We start from the raw sequence: 17,069 nt of genomic DNA, 5'->3' as shown, positions 1-17,069 counted from the left end.
GGGCTCCAAAGAAGCCCTTCTAATTAGTCCTTTCTCAGTAATATTGCCACACCCTCTTGCTTCTTAATTGCCAGCGTTGTTTATTTTGTCTAGATAACAGCAAGAATTAGGTTGTCTTTAGATCCAAAAAGGCCCACGGGTTACTTCTGAATTTATAATGTCGTCTGCACGTAGTAAGAACACAACAGCCAGGTTTGTTTTTCTGCACTAAAACTGATGAACTAAGGAAACGTACTTCACTGCCAGTAATGCAGCTCTATTTTTTCATGGGTTCCCTATTTGAAAGCCCTAAGAGTCTTGTTCCCATGTTTTGTTATAACCCAAACTGAAGTAAGTCACATCAGTGATTTACGTTTCCGAGAGCTCAGGTTTCAACAGCTCTTGCAAGCTGGGACAGTTAATTTCATTAAAGTTTGCAGAATAAAGGATAATCATCTCAGCTACAGCTTGGCAATAGCTTGGAAAAAATTTTCAGATATGAGTGTAGGAAAATATTAGTTTAAATGCTCTCCCTGCAGCTTTGAATGACAATGAGTTGGAGAGAGAGTCTGAAATAGATGCATAACTTGAACTGCAAGCAGCAACTGATAAGGAAACTGGGGCAGAGGGAATGACTCAGTTGGCTGTGGTGCAGTAGCAAATCCACATGGGGCTTTGGAAATGTTCATCCCTGCCAGTGATAATGCACCAACCACAGAGATGATTATGACAGTCAGAGAAATTTGGAGAGCAGTAATGAAAAATAACCAAAGCAATGAACCAGTGGGAACTTCAGAGTCAAAGGGCACAAAGGACAATGTTTTGAAAATAAAAGGAAGAAAAGGGATTGAGAGGATCTTTGATTTAAAGGCTTCTTCCTGCAGGTTTTATCTCTCCAGACACAAAAATACAGGCTTATGTCTATTCCCTTAAGAACTGAACAACATGTCAAAAAAGAGAGAGAGACAGAGGGAGAGAAGGCCTTCCAAGATACCATTTAATCATCATAAAAATGTGTGCATGGATGTGACAAGGAGAAAAAAATGCATATATTTGAAAAATAAATATGTAAAAGAAATGTAACCAAATAGTAAGAAAAAAAAAAGTGCCATAATGCGTGCAGTGACTTGGGCAGAATAGGATAGATAAATACACACTGCCAGCTGATCTCCTTTCAGAAGATGACTATCCCATGTTTCAAGGGAGTGTCTCCCTTTTTCAACCAAGTGACCCCTAGTGCTGATAGATGACATATCGATGCTTACATGTCCTGTTTTGGGGCTTCATGCAAGTATTTTCCATTCTCTTTTCAAGGGCTTTTTTCAATGTATTTGCTATATACATAATCAGGCCTTTAGGGACCCATTATAAAAAGCAGCATTGAGAATAACTCCATCCTTACATCTCATTTCACACTTCTAGTGGCAATCACATGAATGTGTCCCCTTTGGGGAAAGGGTGACTCCTAAATTGTGTTTAAGCCCTTGTTCAGAAAATCAGAAACGCTAACTCAGTTACATTGCATTTCTATCAGGGGCAGCAAAGGTGGAGACTGCAACCTTACATGTCACCTAGCTTATTTATCACCACCACCCAAGCCAATGTATATTAGATGTCAGGAACTAATATGGAAGCACAAGAAGTCAAGGAGTGTTGTGGGTTCTTCAAGCCCCAGCAACCACGCTCCTCTTGGGATCAGTTGTGGGGCTTGTATTTCTTCACTAGCTATGGACGTAGCCTGCCACCCTCTGCTCTGCCTTCATGGAAGTTCAGGTTAGGTTCTGCTCAGCTTCATCTGCTTTGCCTCAGTTTTCTGGCAGCCACACGTGCGTGCAAGTTTCTCCCTGCTCTGCCTAAATTGAGAGAGGCTTGAAGGTGCGGCTGGGGAGCTTGAGTTAGGAGTTACTGAGTGGGGCATGTCATGGTCCATTAGCCCCTGCAGCCATCTCTGGTGATCCCCAACCAAAGCCCCCTCTGATGTGGTCTGTCCCCTGCACATCACACTTGCTACTGACCTGCATGTGGGATTATGATAACTGGCATTTAGCTCTGTGGACCCTCACATGTGGTAAAACTCCCCAAGAAATGTAAACTGGAAGGATGTAATAATCTCTTACATCAGGCAGGATGAGACGAACAAGCTCCTCAGTGTGTTCTGGCATCCTGAGAGCAACTTGTAGAGAGCTGCGGGATTTTCCTTCAGAGCAGCATTCTACCAAAACCCTTCAGAGAATGCAATGTACATCCCTCGTTATCAGTGTGCTGAATGGGAGGAGCTGCGGGTCCTCCCATTTCCTTGGCGGGAAGTAGCAGTCTGTTTGGGGGAGGTGTATATAATTATATGTGCACATTTTTTATTTATGTATTTATTATCATTAGTCCAAGTTCAGCATTGAAAAAATTCAATTGACCCTACGCCGTCTGTCTAGCGATGTGAGAATGACCCATGTGTCTGCAGAGCTGGATCGTTGCCCGAACACTGAGGATTTACCTGTCTGCAAGAGGTGATGTCCTCACCACACCTCTGGCTCTACACAGTCCTCGCCCCCTCTTCAGAAGTGACATGTAGAGGCCTGGAGAGAGACAAAGTGTTGACTGCATTCTCAACTCCATTAAAGTGTGTAATACTGCAGGCAGGTACTTAATGGGGTTTCCAGGAGTTCATTCCCTCAGCCCAGCTGGCTCTCATGGTCCCCCAAGGCAAGTGTCAAGGCCCTTAGGCACCTATGGGCCATAACAACCCTGATCAGCCCCACCTGGGAACCTCACCCAGGCATAGTGCCCAAGAATGCAGCTCAGCCTGGACCTGGTGCAAGCCCAGGTTGCAAACACATTGAAAAAAAAAAACATGAGAATTGAGGGGGACAAAGATACTCGCAAGCTGTCGGGTTACCCTGCCAGACCTTTTTTGGGTAGGGGACATCCCAAGCGTCACCCCTGTGCCCTGGCGCTTTGCAGAGGGCAGAGCTCTGGTCTCCCATCACTCTTGCTGCCGCACTCTTTATTTATAGGTAGGCAGCACCTTCTGAGTCACCCTTGTCTCAGGTCTGCTTCCCTGACTTAGATGTTGTGCGCAAGCCTAATGGAAGCATTTATGATCAAATCCCTTCCTTTGGGACAGACCTAATGTGTTTTTTACCTCCCGTTAACATCATTCATGCACTTTTTAAGATTAAGAGAAAACGTCATGTGCTTCTTCACTGTTGTACCAAGGCAGCTTTAGGTTTTACTGTCTTTAGGTCTTAGGGACTTGGAAGTAACATAAAATCTACTTGGCAAAAGGCAGGGCTTGCTGTTTGAGTGGGAAGGAGAAAGATTTAACACCGGGGGGGGAGCGGGGTCACCTTCCCAGCTGGCCTCTAAATCTGTGTGTGCAAATCCCTCATTCGTCTGACCAGACTGAGTATTTCAAAAGCTTTGGGGTTTTTCTTTAATTGGTTTAAGAGCTTGGCAAATGCATAAGGTATAGCAAAAACCAGCTCTGTGTTACACACAATTCTGAGTTATCTCACCGCTCCTTCCACAGCCTGAAATGAAAGAAAATAAACAACTGATTACAGGCTAGAGCTGTATGCTTTGCAGGTTTACATGCCTGGGAGCAGCCTGGGATCTCTCTATATACTTTATAAGTGCCATTGTTTAGATTTGTATTTTGCTATAGATTTAAAGCGGAAACCATTCCAAAGACCTCTCTGCTAGGAAGATTATTCTTGCCTATTATTAGCAATCTGCTTTTGCAGCGAGAGCTCATGAGCCAATATGCAGAGTTTTAAAGGACTTCAAAGTGTCATTGGGAACCAAGTGATATGTGTGTTAAAAAGGGTTTAATGGAGCTGCAGTCACTGTAGCACAGTGTCTTTTTATAGCAAGTTTTTACAGCATTAAGAAAAACATCCTGCAGATTTCAGTAGGATTGGCATATGGATAAGGTGCTTTGCACTATGATTTTTGTTTATCTGCTATGAGAAAAAAAAACAAACCCACAGCATTCCTAGCTATAGAGAGAACGATAAGCAGGAACAGGTCTGGAAAACTCATGCAACAGCTATTACTTCTATTTTGGGCTTTTTTTTTTTCTTTTTTTAGAAAAAAAAATACATTTTGAAACCAATGTCTTGGTTTAGAGAATGGAGATATGGAGTGATTAGTATTCACATTGAAGCTTTTAACAGTATTTTTTTTTTCCTCAGAGCTGCTGGATTATATTATCATTATCACAAGGCAAATCCTGCTTATCGAAGTTGAGGAAAACTTTCTGGGACTGTGTTTAAAAATGTCACAGGTCGGGCTCCCGCAGAAAAGAAGTAGTTTGCAAAAACTACATTAAACACCAAAGCTGACCTGATGCCTGTGTGGTCATGTTGATCTGCAGGAATGTCTGAAGATTTGTCATGGAATCACAGATTTTAATATATTTTCTATTTCTCCTTTTACAATACCATTTACAAGCCTCCTTTAATTACGCCCGAGATGCCAAATGAGACAGGCACCTCATTACCTTTAAGCAACCCAAGTCAACAGCCTGCCCACTTCTGAAAGAGCCAGGCAAGGAGTGGAAGGGAAAGACAAGTACCCACGGCCAGCTGGGGAGGTAAGAGACTTGCCCAGGGTTATACAAAAAGGCAGAGATAGAGGTGGGATGTAGCTTTGGCCCTCCAGTGCCTCAGTCCTACATTTTATCCTTAGAGCCAACCTTGCATCCACAGGGATTTAGCTGTTCGGACTTGTACTACCTCTGAAGCGACGTCATTTAAACATGTTTTAGTCTCTGCTTTTGCTTCAGATTAGGGAACAACTGGTTTCTGCCTTATCTGGAGGAATTAAAAAAAAGAAAAAAAGAGACAGGGAAACCTTTAGTTGTTGTGACTGCCAAAGCAGGAAAAGCTCAGGATTTTTCAAGCCTTGCAGGCAGCTGGGGGCTGCAAATGAGTGCGCTCGAACCTGATGTGAAAAGAGGTTCAGCCCCCACAGCTGCCTCCTGTTCCCATGGCTCGACCCCAGCAGAAATAAAGCCCTGACAAAACCCTAGCGTGGGAGCCCTCTCCCTCCTACCCCTTTGTGACTCCAGCCCCAGCGGCATCTTGCTTTTATTTTTCATGCCTGGTCCTCTCGAATGAAAACGCTGCTCAAAAATCTTACAGAAGCAGACGGAGATATTTTTTTTTTCTTGTCTGCGGAGGAGGGCAGAGGAGAGACAGCAAGGGGGAAGGCTTTCTGGAGTTGTGTTTTTTTTTTTTTTTCTTTTTGCAACACTAGTTGTTCAGGGGAGTGTCTTACGTTATTAATGCTGAGTGGCTCCAGCAACTACTGTGGTTTAAGGTCGTTAGTCATCTGCCGCTACGGCAGGAGACGCGGCAGCGCTGAGCCAGAGCTGTTCATGCAACCCCCTTGGTCCTCCCAGGCCAGCAGGTTGGGAAGAGCCGCAAACGGGGCAGAGGGAGCATGGGAGGGTGCGGGGAATGACCTGGGGTGCCCACGTGTATGGGTCTCGCTGGGATGTGCTAGGTGCCCTCCCCAAAATGGACTGAGAGGGGCTGAGGGGTGTGCAGAGGGCAGGAGCCAGGAGAGCACCTGGTACGTGTGGGTGCGGGATCCTCCATGCACCCCATGAGAGGGCAGATGTGGGTGTCCCCCCCTGGGAAGCAGCCCCTGCATTACGTACAGCGACATGGGCACCGAGCCTCCTTTCACAGCAAGCTGCTCAGGAGAGAATGGTGCAGGATGCTCCCTGAGCATTCAGGGAATACAGGTCCATGTGAACCCTTCCCACCTGATTTCTTCCTTTTTTTCCTTCCTTAGGATGAGGGTGTCTAGGCAAACATTCCTCAATTTATTCTGCATCCTCTGGCTCACGCTTCTGCTGAAGGCTGCCTCTTCCTCACCTCTCTCCCGTGGAAATGACCCACCAGCCCCTTCGCTCCCCTCCGGGCTGTACAAAGGACACACCTGCGTTGGTATGTATTCAGGTTTTGTTTGCCTGCTGGTCTAGTTCATTTGTTACTTTACCGGTGAGCTGAGAATTCCTCTGCACATCATAAATCACTCCCTTATCTGTTTCAACAGCTATACTACAAAATACTCATAGTCTTTGTTGAAATAATCAAAGATTTTGCAAGGCCAGTATCGGATCTGGAGTTATTTTATGATTTTGTTTTTGAGTGGCTGCTTCTCAAAGTTCATGTTTTCATTCTGTGGGGAACAGCATCTGAAAAGCTGGCTTTAACATCTGCAGGTCTGGAAACAAGTTGTTATGGGGTCCTGGTATTTGTTAGGGTTCACGATGCTTTTTGCTTAACTGCAGGAAGGCAAAGGTTTCCCTCAGACTTGGCCAGAGTCTCCTCATTGATTTAATTGCCTGGGAAACTATTCTTAAAAATAGTTGGTCCATATGCAGGCCAGAGAGCTTTGTGATCTGGATGGTCATCTCTGGGTAGCCAAGTTGCAAGGTCTGTTTCCTCACATTTCCTTTCTGTTTCGTGAGCACATGTCTGCATGACATGTACCAAAGTGGGGCAAGCATGTTTTGGCAACTCCTCTCATGTCACTTGGTTACTGTGGTGATCTCCACAGCAGCTATAGCTGGGGGTATCCTATAGCCTCAGCTGATTAAGTGATTCCCAAAGCAAGACCAATAACACCAAAGTCAACATGAACTGTGGGTATTTCTGCATCAGAAATGCCCTTGGTGGGAGACTCTGTATACCTAAAGAAATGCGGTAGCTTATATTTTGTATGTGAGCAAGTTTGAAATGATGAATATGACCCATGCATTATGATCAAACATTTTATTTTCTTTTCTTTTAGCTTTTGTGCTGTAAACATAAACCCTGTCACAGTTCTCCATCCTTCAGAAGGAAATATTTCCTTTCAGCCCCAAGTTACTTTCTCGGTGGCTCAAGGAACACAATTAGAAATAATAATCCTACACTTGATAGAAACAGCTTTTTGCCTCGCTTCTGAGCCATCCACAGTGCCCCTGCAGATTTTGGGACTAGCGAGGCAGGGTGAACTGAAAGCAGGGCAAAGTGAGGCTTGCGGAGCCCCTGCTGGGGTTCAGCCACAAGCCAGAAAATGAGAGCAAGTTGTGAAAAGCAGAAATGGCTGTCAGGAACTGACCTTGTTTGGGCTGACAGCCACATAAGCGGTGACCCAGCAGCTGCCAGAGCGAGAGGGAAGTGGTGGTTTTTAATGGTGAGATCTTTAGGCAGCTACCATTTCAATGTCACAGGAAAGGCGGTGAGTGTGCTCACCCATATGATTTTTACACTGGTGTTTTTTAAATGTCAGGTATGAGCATTGTCTGTCCTTTCCATCCTATTGTCCCAGCAAGGCTCTAAATCCCTAAAGTGACTGTACATGGGATGGAATTTGCCTTGCACAAGATAAATTGTGCACTAGCCTTGTTGCTGGAACCACTGAGCATCTCCCCGACAGCTTTGGTCAGCAGGGAGACAGTAAAAAAACTGCCTCCCACACCAGTTACTCTCTCTGAGGTGTCCCTTCACCTAAAAGCATCCACATGAGCTTGACTTGGGACCAAAACAGACCATCTATACCTCTGTAAACCACAACCTAAAAATGAAGCATGCAGGGCATTAAAACCGCACAGGCCAGGCCTAGCAGGGAGGGCTGCTGCCTGCAAGCCCAGAAGGCCACCTCTGGGCTTTCACTGATCATCTGCACTCTCAAGTAACCCTTGAAAACACTGACAAGCCATCCACATCTCTTCCTTTTCACAAGTGGGAAAGGGAGAAGCTGTGGGTTACACCTGCTGTGGTGTGGAGCAGGGATAAAGTCAGTTCTTGTGGCTGATTCAGTGACCAGCCCTCTTAGGAGCAGAAATTAAGCTGAGATTAACTTCAGCTGTGGGAGGAAGCTTGTGATTTCCTTTCAAAAGCTCAACCCCAGACCCTGCTAGCTCTGTTTGCCATCTGGGAAGGCATTGGGAGAGAGCCCCAAGAACTTCCTCCATGTCTTCTTGCCTTTATAGATCGAGACAGCACTTTTAACGTGAAAAGTGCCCACTGCCAAATATGTAGGAGATTTTATTGAAGAAATTGACTTTTTCATGCAAGTTAAATGTGTGGTCAGATGTCTAATCTTTCGAAGTTATTTGCCTCTCTTTTTCTGAGGGAAATGAGGTGTCTGCACATTGAATAGTCATTTCTGATCGTTTCTGTGTGTGTACCACCTGCATGATCGAGATTGCTATGTTAGTAGCCAAAGGCAGTCAGAAAAGGGATGGTCTTTCAGTAACAAACCCAAGAAAATAATTTCCATTAAGCCTGTCCACTGAAAGTATCACACTTCTTAAAGAAAAATGTAGAAATGATATGACAGGAGAGCGAAATGCAACTCTGGTAGCTCTGTTGAATGTGATACAACTTGGTTGATGCCACCTTCTGTTGCCCTTGCTAACAGTGCTCCCTGGGTTGGCCGCATCTCCCCTGGTATACTCTGGTCATATTGGGAAAGCATCTGGATGCTTCAAGGGACTTCCCTGCCCTTAGCACATCCTAGGAAATGTATTTTGGGAAGCAGCTATCTGCTGATGAGGCTGGAAAAGAGGAAGGTATGTGTCCAGGGGAGTGCCACAGCAGGCTGAACAATTCAGATGACATAGGGGGAGGTTGACCAAAACATTTCTGCTTTCAAATTTTTACTTGTCTAAAAAAGAAGGTGACTTTTTTACAGTGAACTTAATTGTGTTAGAAAACATCTGGACAGAAGTTTTAGTCATCCTCAGTAACTACAGAAAAAGTCACATCATTTTTGCTGCATTTTCTTGAAAAATTTGGCTGCTTCATTCAGGGAAAATCTTTTCATAACTGCGTTGGTGTAAAAATAAAGCATCCGGAAAGTGTTCCCACCTAAAAAGGGATTTAATACTACTGCCCTTTAGAATTATGGAAAAGAGAGCCAAAGGACCTGATGATGATCCTCCTGGCCACAAGATCAGATGTAGTATACCAAAGCAGCTCCTAACCATCTCCAACTAGCTCTTAAATAGATACATGGTCTTTCTTTGGCCCTGTAGCTAGAAAAACATTTCCCAATATCTGACAGTCTCTTTTTTTCCATCAGTGTTTCTTGCCTCCCCAGGCTGGAAAAAATGCCTCCCTTTTGCATACCATGAAATCAGCTCAGGTACTTCCTCTGGGCCTCTTGCACGCTTGGTATGTGATATATTCTTCTGCTTTTTCCTTATGGTAGACAAAAGCGCTTTAGTAAGTTTTCCATTATGCAAAGGCCCATGAAGCTGTTTTTCCTCATGTAAAGATGGGGATTTTTTTGCTCTGTGCACTGGTTTTGAAGCTGGATGCTAGGTCCGGTTTTTGTTTCTGGGTTTGTTACTGACTGGCAATATGGCTTAAGGGATTTATTCTGGACAAGGCCTGGAAACCCTTTTGCTGGGTGCAACCTGAGAATTTCTGTTGGACATCCTGAGAACAAGATGTTGTGCATTTTTCGCTCAAAAAACAAGTATGAACGAGCCCTTTAGATACTCAGGTCTTTGATTTCCCCACCTGTTAAATGAAAAAAAATACTGCCTATTTCACAGGGCAAGTGAAGTTCTACTTCAGTTAAAGTTCGCAAAGACAGTACAGTAACACTGCGAACTGTTCACACTGCCGTTAATGTTTCATCATACCTAAGATCATGTTCTTTCATTTTCTACTACTTCTGATTAATTTTTAAAGGTTTTATTCCACACCTCTCGCCACCCTGAATTACAACAAAGCCCTTAAAGGGTCTTTGCAAATTATCCTGTTCTTCAGCAAAGGTGAATTCATCCAGAAGGATCTGAAGCAACCTCAGGAAAGGCAGAAGCTGCCCTGGAGGACACAGAAAGTGGAGGAGACACTGAAAGGCAGGAGGGAACTGCTGTATTCATCTCTCTTCAACATGGTGCTGAAAGGAAATTTGAGGAATTGTAGATCAGTCAGTTAAACATCAATTCCTAGAAAAATCCTGCAATAGTTAATAAAACTTTGTAAAAGCACCTTTCAGAAGTAAATATGAGTAAGATCCTCACTGGATTTATCCATTTAAGAATGTCAGATCAATCTAATTTTCTTTTCTGGTGTGATAATGGCATGTAAGCACAGAAGAAGTAGTAGATATGACAGCTGGACTTTAGCAGGGATTTTGGCACCACCTAAGCACTAATCTAATGCCTGAGGGATATGTGACATTGATTAAGCTTCTACAGGGCAGGGCAAAACCGGTGGGTGGCCTTGTTCAGAGAGTAGTTGCAAGTGACTCACTCTCTAAGTGGAAGGATGTACAAAATTAGGTCTTTCTTGGACCTCTGTCTTGAACATAGTATCATTCAATATATTCATTAGCCAGGATAATGAAATAGTGTGCTATTAAATTAGCAGCTCATTTAAAGCTGAAAAGGTTTGCAATGGAGGGCAGGATTAAATTCAAAACAATCTTGAAAGCTTGGAGCACTTGCCCCCCAAAAAGATACCCATTTTAATGTGGGTATGTTGAAGGCACTTCAGCAGAAAAAGTCAATGACACACGTAGCAGATGAGGAACAACCAGCAGGGTAGCATCCCCAGGGAAGATCATCTGGGCTTAGTGGCACAATGATGGCATGCTGTCACAAAGAATGCACACACTGCGTACACCGAGATGTGTCAACAGGAGAGTGACAGGAGGTTTTGGAGAAAAATAAACATGAACTATGAAGAAAGACTGAATAAATTAGATTTAAGAAGCCTAGAGAAGATAAACTTGAGAAAAAACACGCTATCTGTCCTCTAAAACATTAAAGGGGTGATCTGTTCTCCAGGTTCATAACAGCTATGGCAAGAAATAACAGAAATGGATACCAGTAGGGACATTCAGGTTAGGAAGAAAATTTTCTAATGGTAGTGATAAGTGAGCCCTTTCACCAGTTCCTGAGAAGGCTGTGGAAGACCTCATTAGAAATCGTAACAGATCTGTGTCTGCTCTGTCCCTTTGGAATGACATACATGCCATAGATCAGCTGCTAGGGCAGAGGCTTGTGTAAGATGACTTCTGCTAGGCCGGCTTTTCAGGGTTTCTGTGCTGTGACCATGAGAACCATTTGCAAATAGCAGGGTTCATTTATTTTCTCCCCAGCAGCAGGCTGCCCTGCTCTTTTGGTGATTAACTTTGGCTGCCCTTTTTGGAAGGAGGGGATTAGTCAGGGAGTGCTCAATAGGGTCAGACAGCAGCGCTTTCCATGTCCTTTGCTAGCAAGCAGAGATCCTGTGGGTCAGCAGCTGGGGAAGCAAATTTCCCCGTCTTTATACGTGATATAATGCCATTCTCAGCAAACTTTGCAGGTCATCTCTTCCCACTAGCATATAATTCCTGGCATATGAAGAAGCATGTTTTGGAAACGTATTTTTCAGCTTTGATTACATTAAAGAATGGATGTTTCCGAGCTTCCCAGCAGTGTAAAACACCGACCTCTACCTGTGTTGATTTGTGTGATAGTCCATGTCCCCAACAGTTCGCCTCCGTCAAGCTGTGCGTGAGTGCAGGGATGAAATATGCCCTGTGGTGCGGCAGCAGGACCAGTGGCTTTTGGAGTTCCCAATAACCTCACACAATGGAACACGCCAAATGGACTTGGAAGCTTTTAATAACTGCGCTCAGACAAAGTAGCTGTACACATATTGTCTGGGGAGGCACCATGACAGAACGTATAATTTACAGCTCAGTGAGTTCTGTAAAAAGGCCATGCCCAATATCAATGTAGCACCACAATGTATTTTGCTCTAAAAGGCTGGGAATCGACTTTGAGTCCAGACAAAGCAGTGCCAAGCCACAGCACCTCTGTTCACTTCATCAACACTGCTCATTTTACTCAGTGGCAAAATTTGGCCTGATGATCAGTAATAAATACCAAATCTGAACATAAAATTTTTTTCTATGATTATACTTTGGATAGAAAAACCACAGGCATTTGAGCAGTACTGTAGAGATAATAAAGCAGCTATTAAAATAAGAATGTTTTCTACAGGGATTCACATTTTTCAGCAACTGATGGTAAAAATTTAATTTTCAAAATCACACCAAGTCTTATTGAAAGTTTATGTCTGTAAAATGCAAATATATATATCAATCACAATAAAAAGATGTGCCTAGCATACCAACATACATACATGTATATGTATGTAAATACACAGTCATATATATTTCTTTGCTCATTTGTAGACATGGGTAGTCTTGTATGTTTTACATTACTGGTGCTTGCCTTCGGTATAGGTTTCCTTTTATAATCTTATTTATTTAGTATTAATGGTCTGGTTGGTTGCTGATTGCCACAACATGTGTGCCTCCCACGCTTGTTCATGTGTTAGCCCTGTACAGAACTTCTGCTTATGTTTAAGCAATCACTTTCAGCAGTTTTAGGAACTGTATATCCGAAACAAAGTTTGTGCGTTCAGAATCTTAAAATGGTCAAACCATTGTGACAAGGATGAATATATCCAGTTACATTAACTCCCCCTGCAACTATGCAGCCTTCAGTAAATTTTTGATACACTTTTCTGATTTGTGAAAGAAAAATATGTTAATGGCACACATGCATACACTTTTTTCCCCCCTCTTAATTAGTGCAGAAAGCATTTCCATCGGAAATGCTTGGAGTTATAGATTTTGTTAAACAGGGCTCTTTAAAGTGTAATGTAGGAATCACTAGGGATACATTTGGCTGGCAGGTATGGATACCAGAGTCTTCTACTAGACAGAAACTGAATTTTCTGTACTGGCATAACTGTATCACAGTTCTCATTGGGTGTCTTAAGAAAACTATAATGAACACATAGAGCTCTGAAGTTAGGGTTCTGAAGTGGCTTATTGCTATTGCATGAGCAACAGAAATCATAATTGATATTCTAGGGTTTGCTGGTTTTGTTACAGAGCTACAATGCACTCAAAATGCTGCCATATTGATATTAATATTTTTTAAATGTCTTTAGCCAGTATACTGTGTGTAATTTTATGCCCAGTGACAGGTTTGGTTATAGTGTACCATTTAGCATTTCCAAGATATTTTATGACACTTAGCAAATTTAGGGGGAAAAGGTCTTGTCTATGCCAACAGATTTGAATATGGATACCTATAATTATATTCCATCACTTCAGTATCTCTGTGAAATACATTAACACTGTAAATGGAATAGGAAGCGAAGTCTGAGTTAAAAGACTTTTACACTCAGTTCCCTTTCTAAATTACCTTTCAAAGAAACAAATCCTCTGCCTGTATATGGGAAAATAACTATCCTAAGTTTGCATATACAGGTATGTCATTTAAGCTTTATATTTCCACACTGGAATGAACTCTTGAGGTTATAGAGGACTGTTCTTTGAAAGTATCAGCTCGGTTCTGAGAAGCAGCAAAAGCTTGCAAAATGGGTATTGGGAAGTATTAGGAAAGGAATACATAGTGAAAAAGAAGACATTTCTGTATCATAACTTTGCATTTCCATGGTCTGCCTGTACCTAGAACACCCATGTCTAGATGGAGCATCTCAGAGGGGGAAACCTTATTTCTTATTAGCTGCCCATGTGAACGCTCTTATTTCAAACAGGGCCGTCTTGTTCCAGGTTGAACTGGAACTGGATTAGATGGATTAGAAAGGAGTTGTTTTTACACAGATCAACAGCATCTGTATGAGAAGTAGCCATATTATCTTTTGTAGACAGGCTCTGGGGACTCGTCATCTTTAGGCTTTAAGAGCTGCGTTTGAGCCTACGATCACCTTTAAAGGGAAGAAGCAAAGATTATGTTTTGGGAAAACCTTCATCTTCTATATAAAACCAGCAATGTGATAGATAGGTTAACTTACACAGGGTCTTGGTGCTGCAGACAGATATTTGAGGCAGAGTTTTGCCACTTTGCCAAGAGAGGCTCCGGCTCCTGCTCCACCAGCAGCGAGCAGGGTGACCACAGCCTGGCTGGCAGGGTTTGCAGAGAGCTATTTGTGTCCAGGGCCACTTTCTTGGGCTTATTTCCTCCTTGTGCTCCAGGCGGTATGTTTAATTTATGGCTGGGGAACAGTGATATGGTTGGAGGGGCGAGAAATATCTCCAGCACCCAGGAATGTGAGCAAAGGATGGCAAAGAAGGATGTGCCAGGTGCCAGAAATCCCATTTAACAGAGTTTTACTCAGACAAATATATCTACAAATCTGAAACTTAGAGAGGCAGCTTTCACTATCCAGACACTTCTTGACATCCCTGGGTATAATTCTAATTATAGAGGCTTTCAAACGTGTGCGGCAGAAGTGGATTAAGTTAAATAGTCTGCTCAAACTGCCAGAGGCTTCATAGTGAAGAAATGAATTTCTCTAGCTCTGATTTTTTATTGGAGTATGATTTTTTTTTCCCTGAGCTTATTGGAAATGTCATTTTATTATTACACACTATTTTCAAATTCATGAAGAGAAGTACTTCCTGACGTATGAGTTTTCAGATTACTGCTGCTGAGCAAAATGGTTATGGTTTTCTCTTATCTCTTAAGAAATTAATAGCAGATAGGACAAACTATCATGAAAAGAGACAGGCATTTTATTAATACCAGCGTCTAGTTTCTAATGGCTGGTAGGTATTAAAATACCAATGAATTTCTTCCAGAGAAAGCATCCTTCAGCCTGTCAAGGCACTGAAACCTGTTATTGAAATGCGAAAACAGAGTCAATTTCTTGAAACTTGTTTCTAAAGAAATGATGTGCAACTATAAAAAATTTAGAGCTTTTTTTAACCCTTAATTATGAAGCCTATCTACATTGCCTTATATGTACCCAGTTCATGAAGAGAAACAAATAGCATGTAAATATCTACTAAATTAAAAGGAAGCAATAGTTGCTAATGACTGTCCAGATCTGGAAGTGCTTTTCTACTGATACCAGCGTATTACAGAGCTTAAATTCTCATACACATCATAAGTAATTAAAGCAGTGAGATTTCTACAGCCAAAGACAGCTGAGTTCCCCCTGTCCTTTTCAGCTAACTAATTATTTTCCATTTTTAGCCAGCAGAATTAAGACCTATTAAAGGCTAGTATAACTGGTTAGCATTTCTGATGCTACTTGGTGGGCAGGGAGATTTCTGTTGATTTCATTCTTACGCTGCAGCCAATAGTGAAGTCTTTTTCTGCCACTAAATCCGGAGAAGATGATACATACAATTAAAAAGAGGGAGGTTTGGAGTAGGAGCGAGGACAGTCTGAGTTAACTTTAATTTGTAGACACTAACCTCTGGAGGGTTTGCCTGTAGCCCAACACAGGAGATAGGTTGTCCTAAAAGATAAATCTGAATTACTGGGAGGAGCACATTTTTATTAAAAAAAAAAAAAATTAGGGAGTGTGGGTGTATTAGACTGCCTGGACTATGGTGAGTCCCCTCAGACATTCCTCCTCTCTCCTCCCAGGATTCAAACTTATTCCTGAGTAATTTACAATCTTCAGCCCAAAAATTGGTCCTGATGACATCAGTCTAAATGAAAGGCTCTGAAGCCAGCAGAGCTCAAACATAAGCAGTCATCTCCAGGGACGTGTCCATGGTGGGGCAGTAAGAGCTGCCAGCGGACCACGAGGAGTAAAGAGAGGTGGACCAAGAGCACCTGATAAAATCTCAGGTAGATGGGGTAACCACAGAGCAGATCAGCGGATGGCACATGTTGGTGACACACACTCCTGGAGAGCACCTTTCCCAATGGAGGGCAGGAAGGCTCCCCAAATTTGGGTCTAGGGACTTCAGCTGCAGCACTTGAGGCTGAGGATGCCCCACGTGGAACTGCAGACCCCTTTGAAAATCAGTCAAGACTTTCCTTATTGTCTTGTCCCGTGAAGCGTAGCATTTCATCTGGAATAAGTGCATTTGTGGGGGAGCATTTGAATAACCAAGGTGTGGTCTGCAGGTGCCTGAGTCAGGGAGGGTATAATAGTGTGACCAGAAGCATCCTCTCTGTGATAGCAAGGACTAGTTTAGGAGAGTAAACATTTTGAAGTTCAGCTCTGTGGGGTTTTCCCAAGTCGTCAGGCTATAATTATTGTTATTTATATTCATGTAGCATCTAGTAGCCCAAGGTACTGCATTAAGTACTACACAAACTCAGCGATGGCTCCATTAATTCTCATGTGAAGCAAATCTCCCTTTAGGCCTGGTTCGATAGACATAAAAGTGTCTAACTGACTTAATCAACATGAAAAAATTCCATTTAATTGCTGGGAGACCGCTCCATGAGCAGAGTTACCTTCATGATTGCGTTTGTGATTAAGAATTCTGTTTCTGTTTGGCAGAGCCGAATCAAAAATAGCTATTCTTTTTTCCCCGCTCTGTGGTACCTTGACAAACACGAGAAACTCACACATTCCATGGAGACTGTTGTCTCTGTATAACAGAGGAAATAGAAACACCAGGGCTATTTTTATCCTCAGCCTAACTTTTTGGATTTTGAGCAATCAGGCTGGTTGTCCTTAAGCCCCTTTCTCTGCACTGACTCTACTGGAGGCAAGAAGACCTCACTGTGATGATGAAAATGAGTCATGGGGGCAACATCTGAGTCAGAGAGAGAAGAGTCTCTTTGCACCCTCACCCCGAGGCGAATCATTCGGCAGGTTGCTCAGCCTGCACTTGGGGTGAATAACTCTATCTCAGTGCAAAAGCGGTGCACTGAGGGGCTGAGCAGCACTGCAGCCGCGGGAAAGCTCTTTCCTCATCTGCCCACGTCTTCCCCAGCAGATGAGGAAAGAACTTTCCTCTGCCCACGTCATGGGCTGGTCTCTCCCATTGCGAGAGGGTCAGCTTGTTGCATGGATGTTTTTATCGGGCCAGCTTTTGCACTGAAGTAAAATCTCTCCTTGCAGCACCGGCGCCAGAGCATTTTGGCACCCGAGGATGCTGCAACTGAAAGCAGAGATGCTGCGGGTGTTGACTTCTGCTTGCGGCTGGAGCAGACCCAGCACCACACAGGAGGCACAAGCCGTGGTGCGGGTGGTGGGGGGAGGTGGGCAACGTTTGCACTATGGCGGTGCATGGCACACTCTTGGCCTGCAGAGGATGAGTGTGTGCTGGATGTGGGAGATAGACTTCTAGAA

The 17,069-nt window shown here is 43.3% G+C and overlaps 1 protein-coding gene across 5 annotated transcripts in view; it reads left to right on the top strand.

The window, feature by feature from the left end:
- The window catches only part of AOAH (acyloxyacyl hydrolase), a 101,634-nt gene that overhangs the window by 12,462 nt on the left and 72,103 nt on the right, over positions 1-17,069 (top strand). For 2 of the 5 annotated variants that reach the window (XM_065627379.1, XM_065627380.1), the window contains 2 exons: positions 4,429-4,570; positions 5,779-5,933. In XM_065627379.1, coding sequence (XP_065483451.1) covers positions 5,780-5,933 — 154 coding nt within the window. In that variant the 5' untranslated portion in view covers positions 4,429-4,570; position 5,779. Of the gene's footprint in view, positions 1-4,428; positions 4,571-5,263; positions 5,389-5,778; positions 5,934-17,069 lie in introns of those variants that run through there. The other 3 variants (XM_065627377.1, XM_065627378.1, XM_065627381.1) reach the window with 3 other exon arrangements.

Source organism: Caloenas nicobarica, chromosome 2 (genome assembly GCF_036013445.1).
Source record: "Caloenas nicobarica isolate bCalNic1 chromosome 2, bCalNic1.hap1, whole genome shotgun sequence".
Taxonomy (NCBI): domain Eukaryota; kingdom Metazoa; phylum Chordata; class Aves; order Columbiformes; family Columbidae; genus Caloenas; species Caloenas nicobarica.
This window is presented reverse-complemented; position numbering and strand designations above follow the sequence as displayed.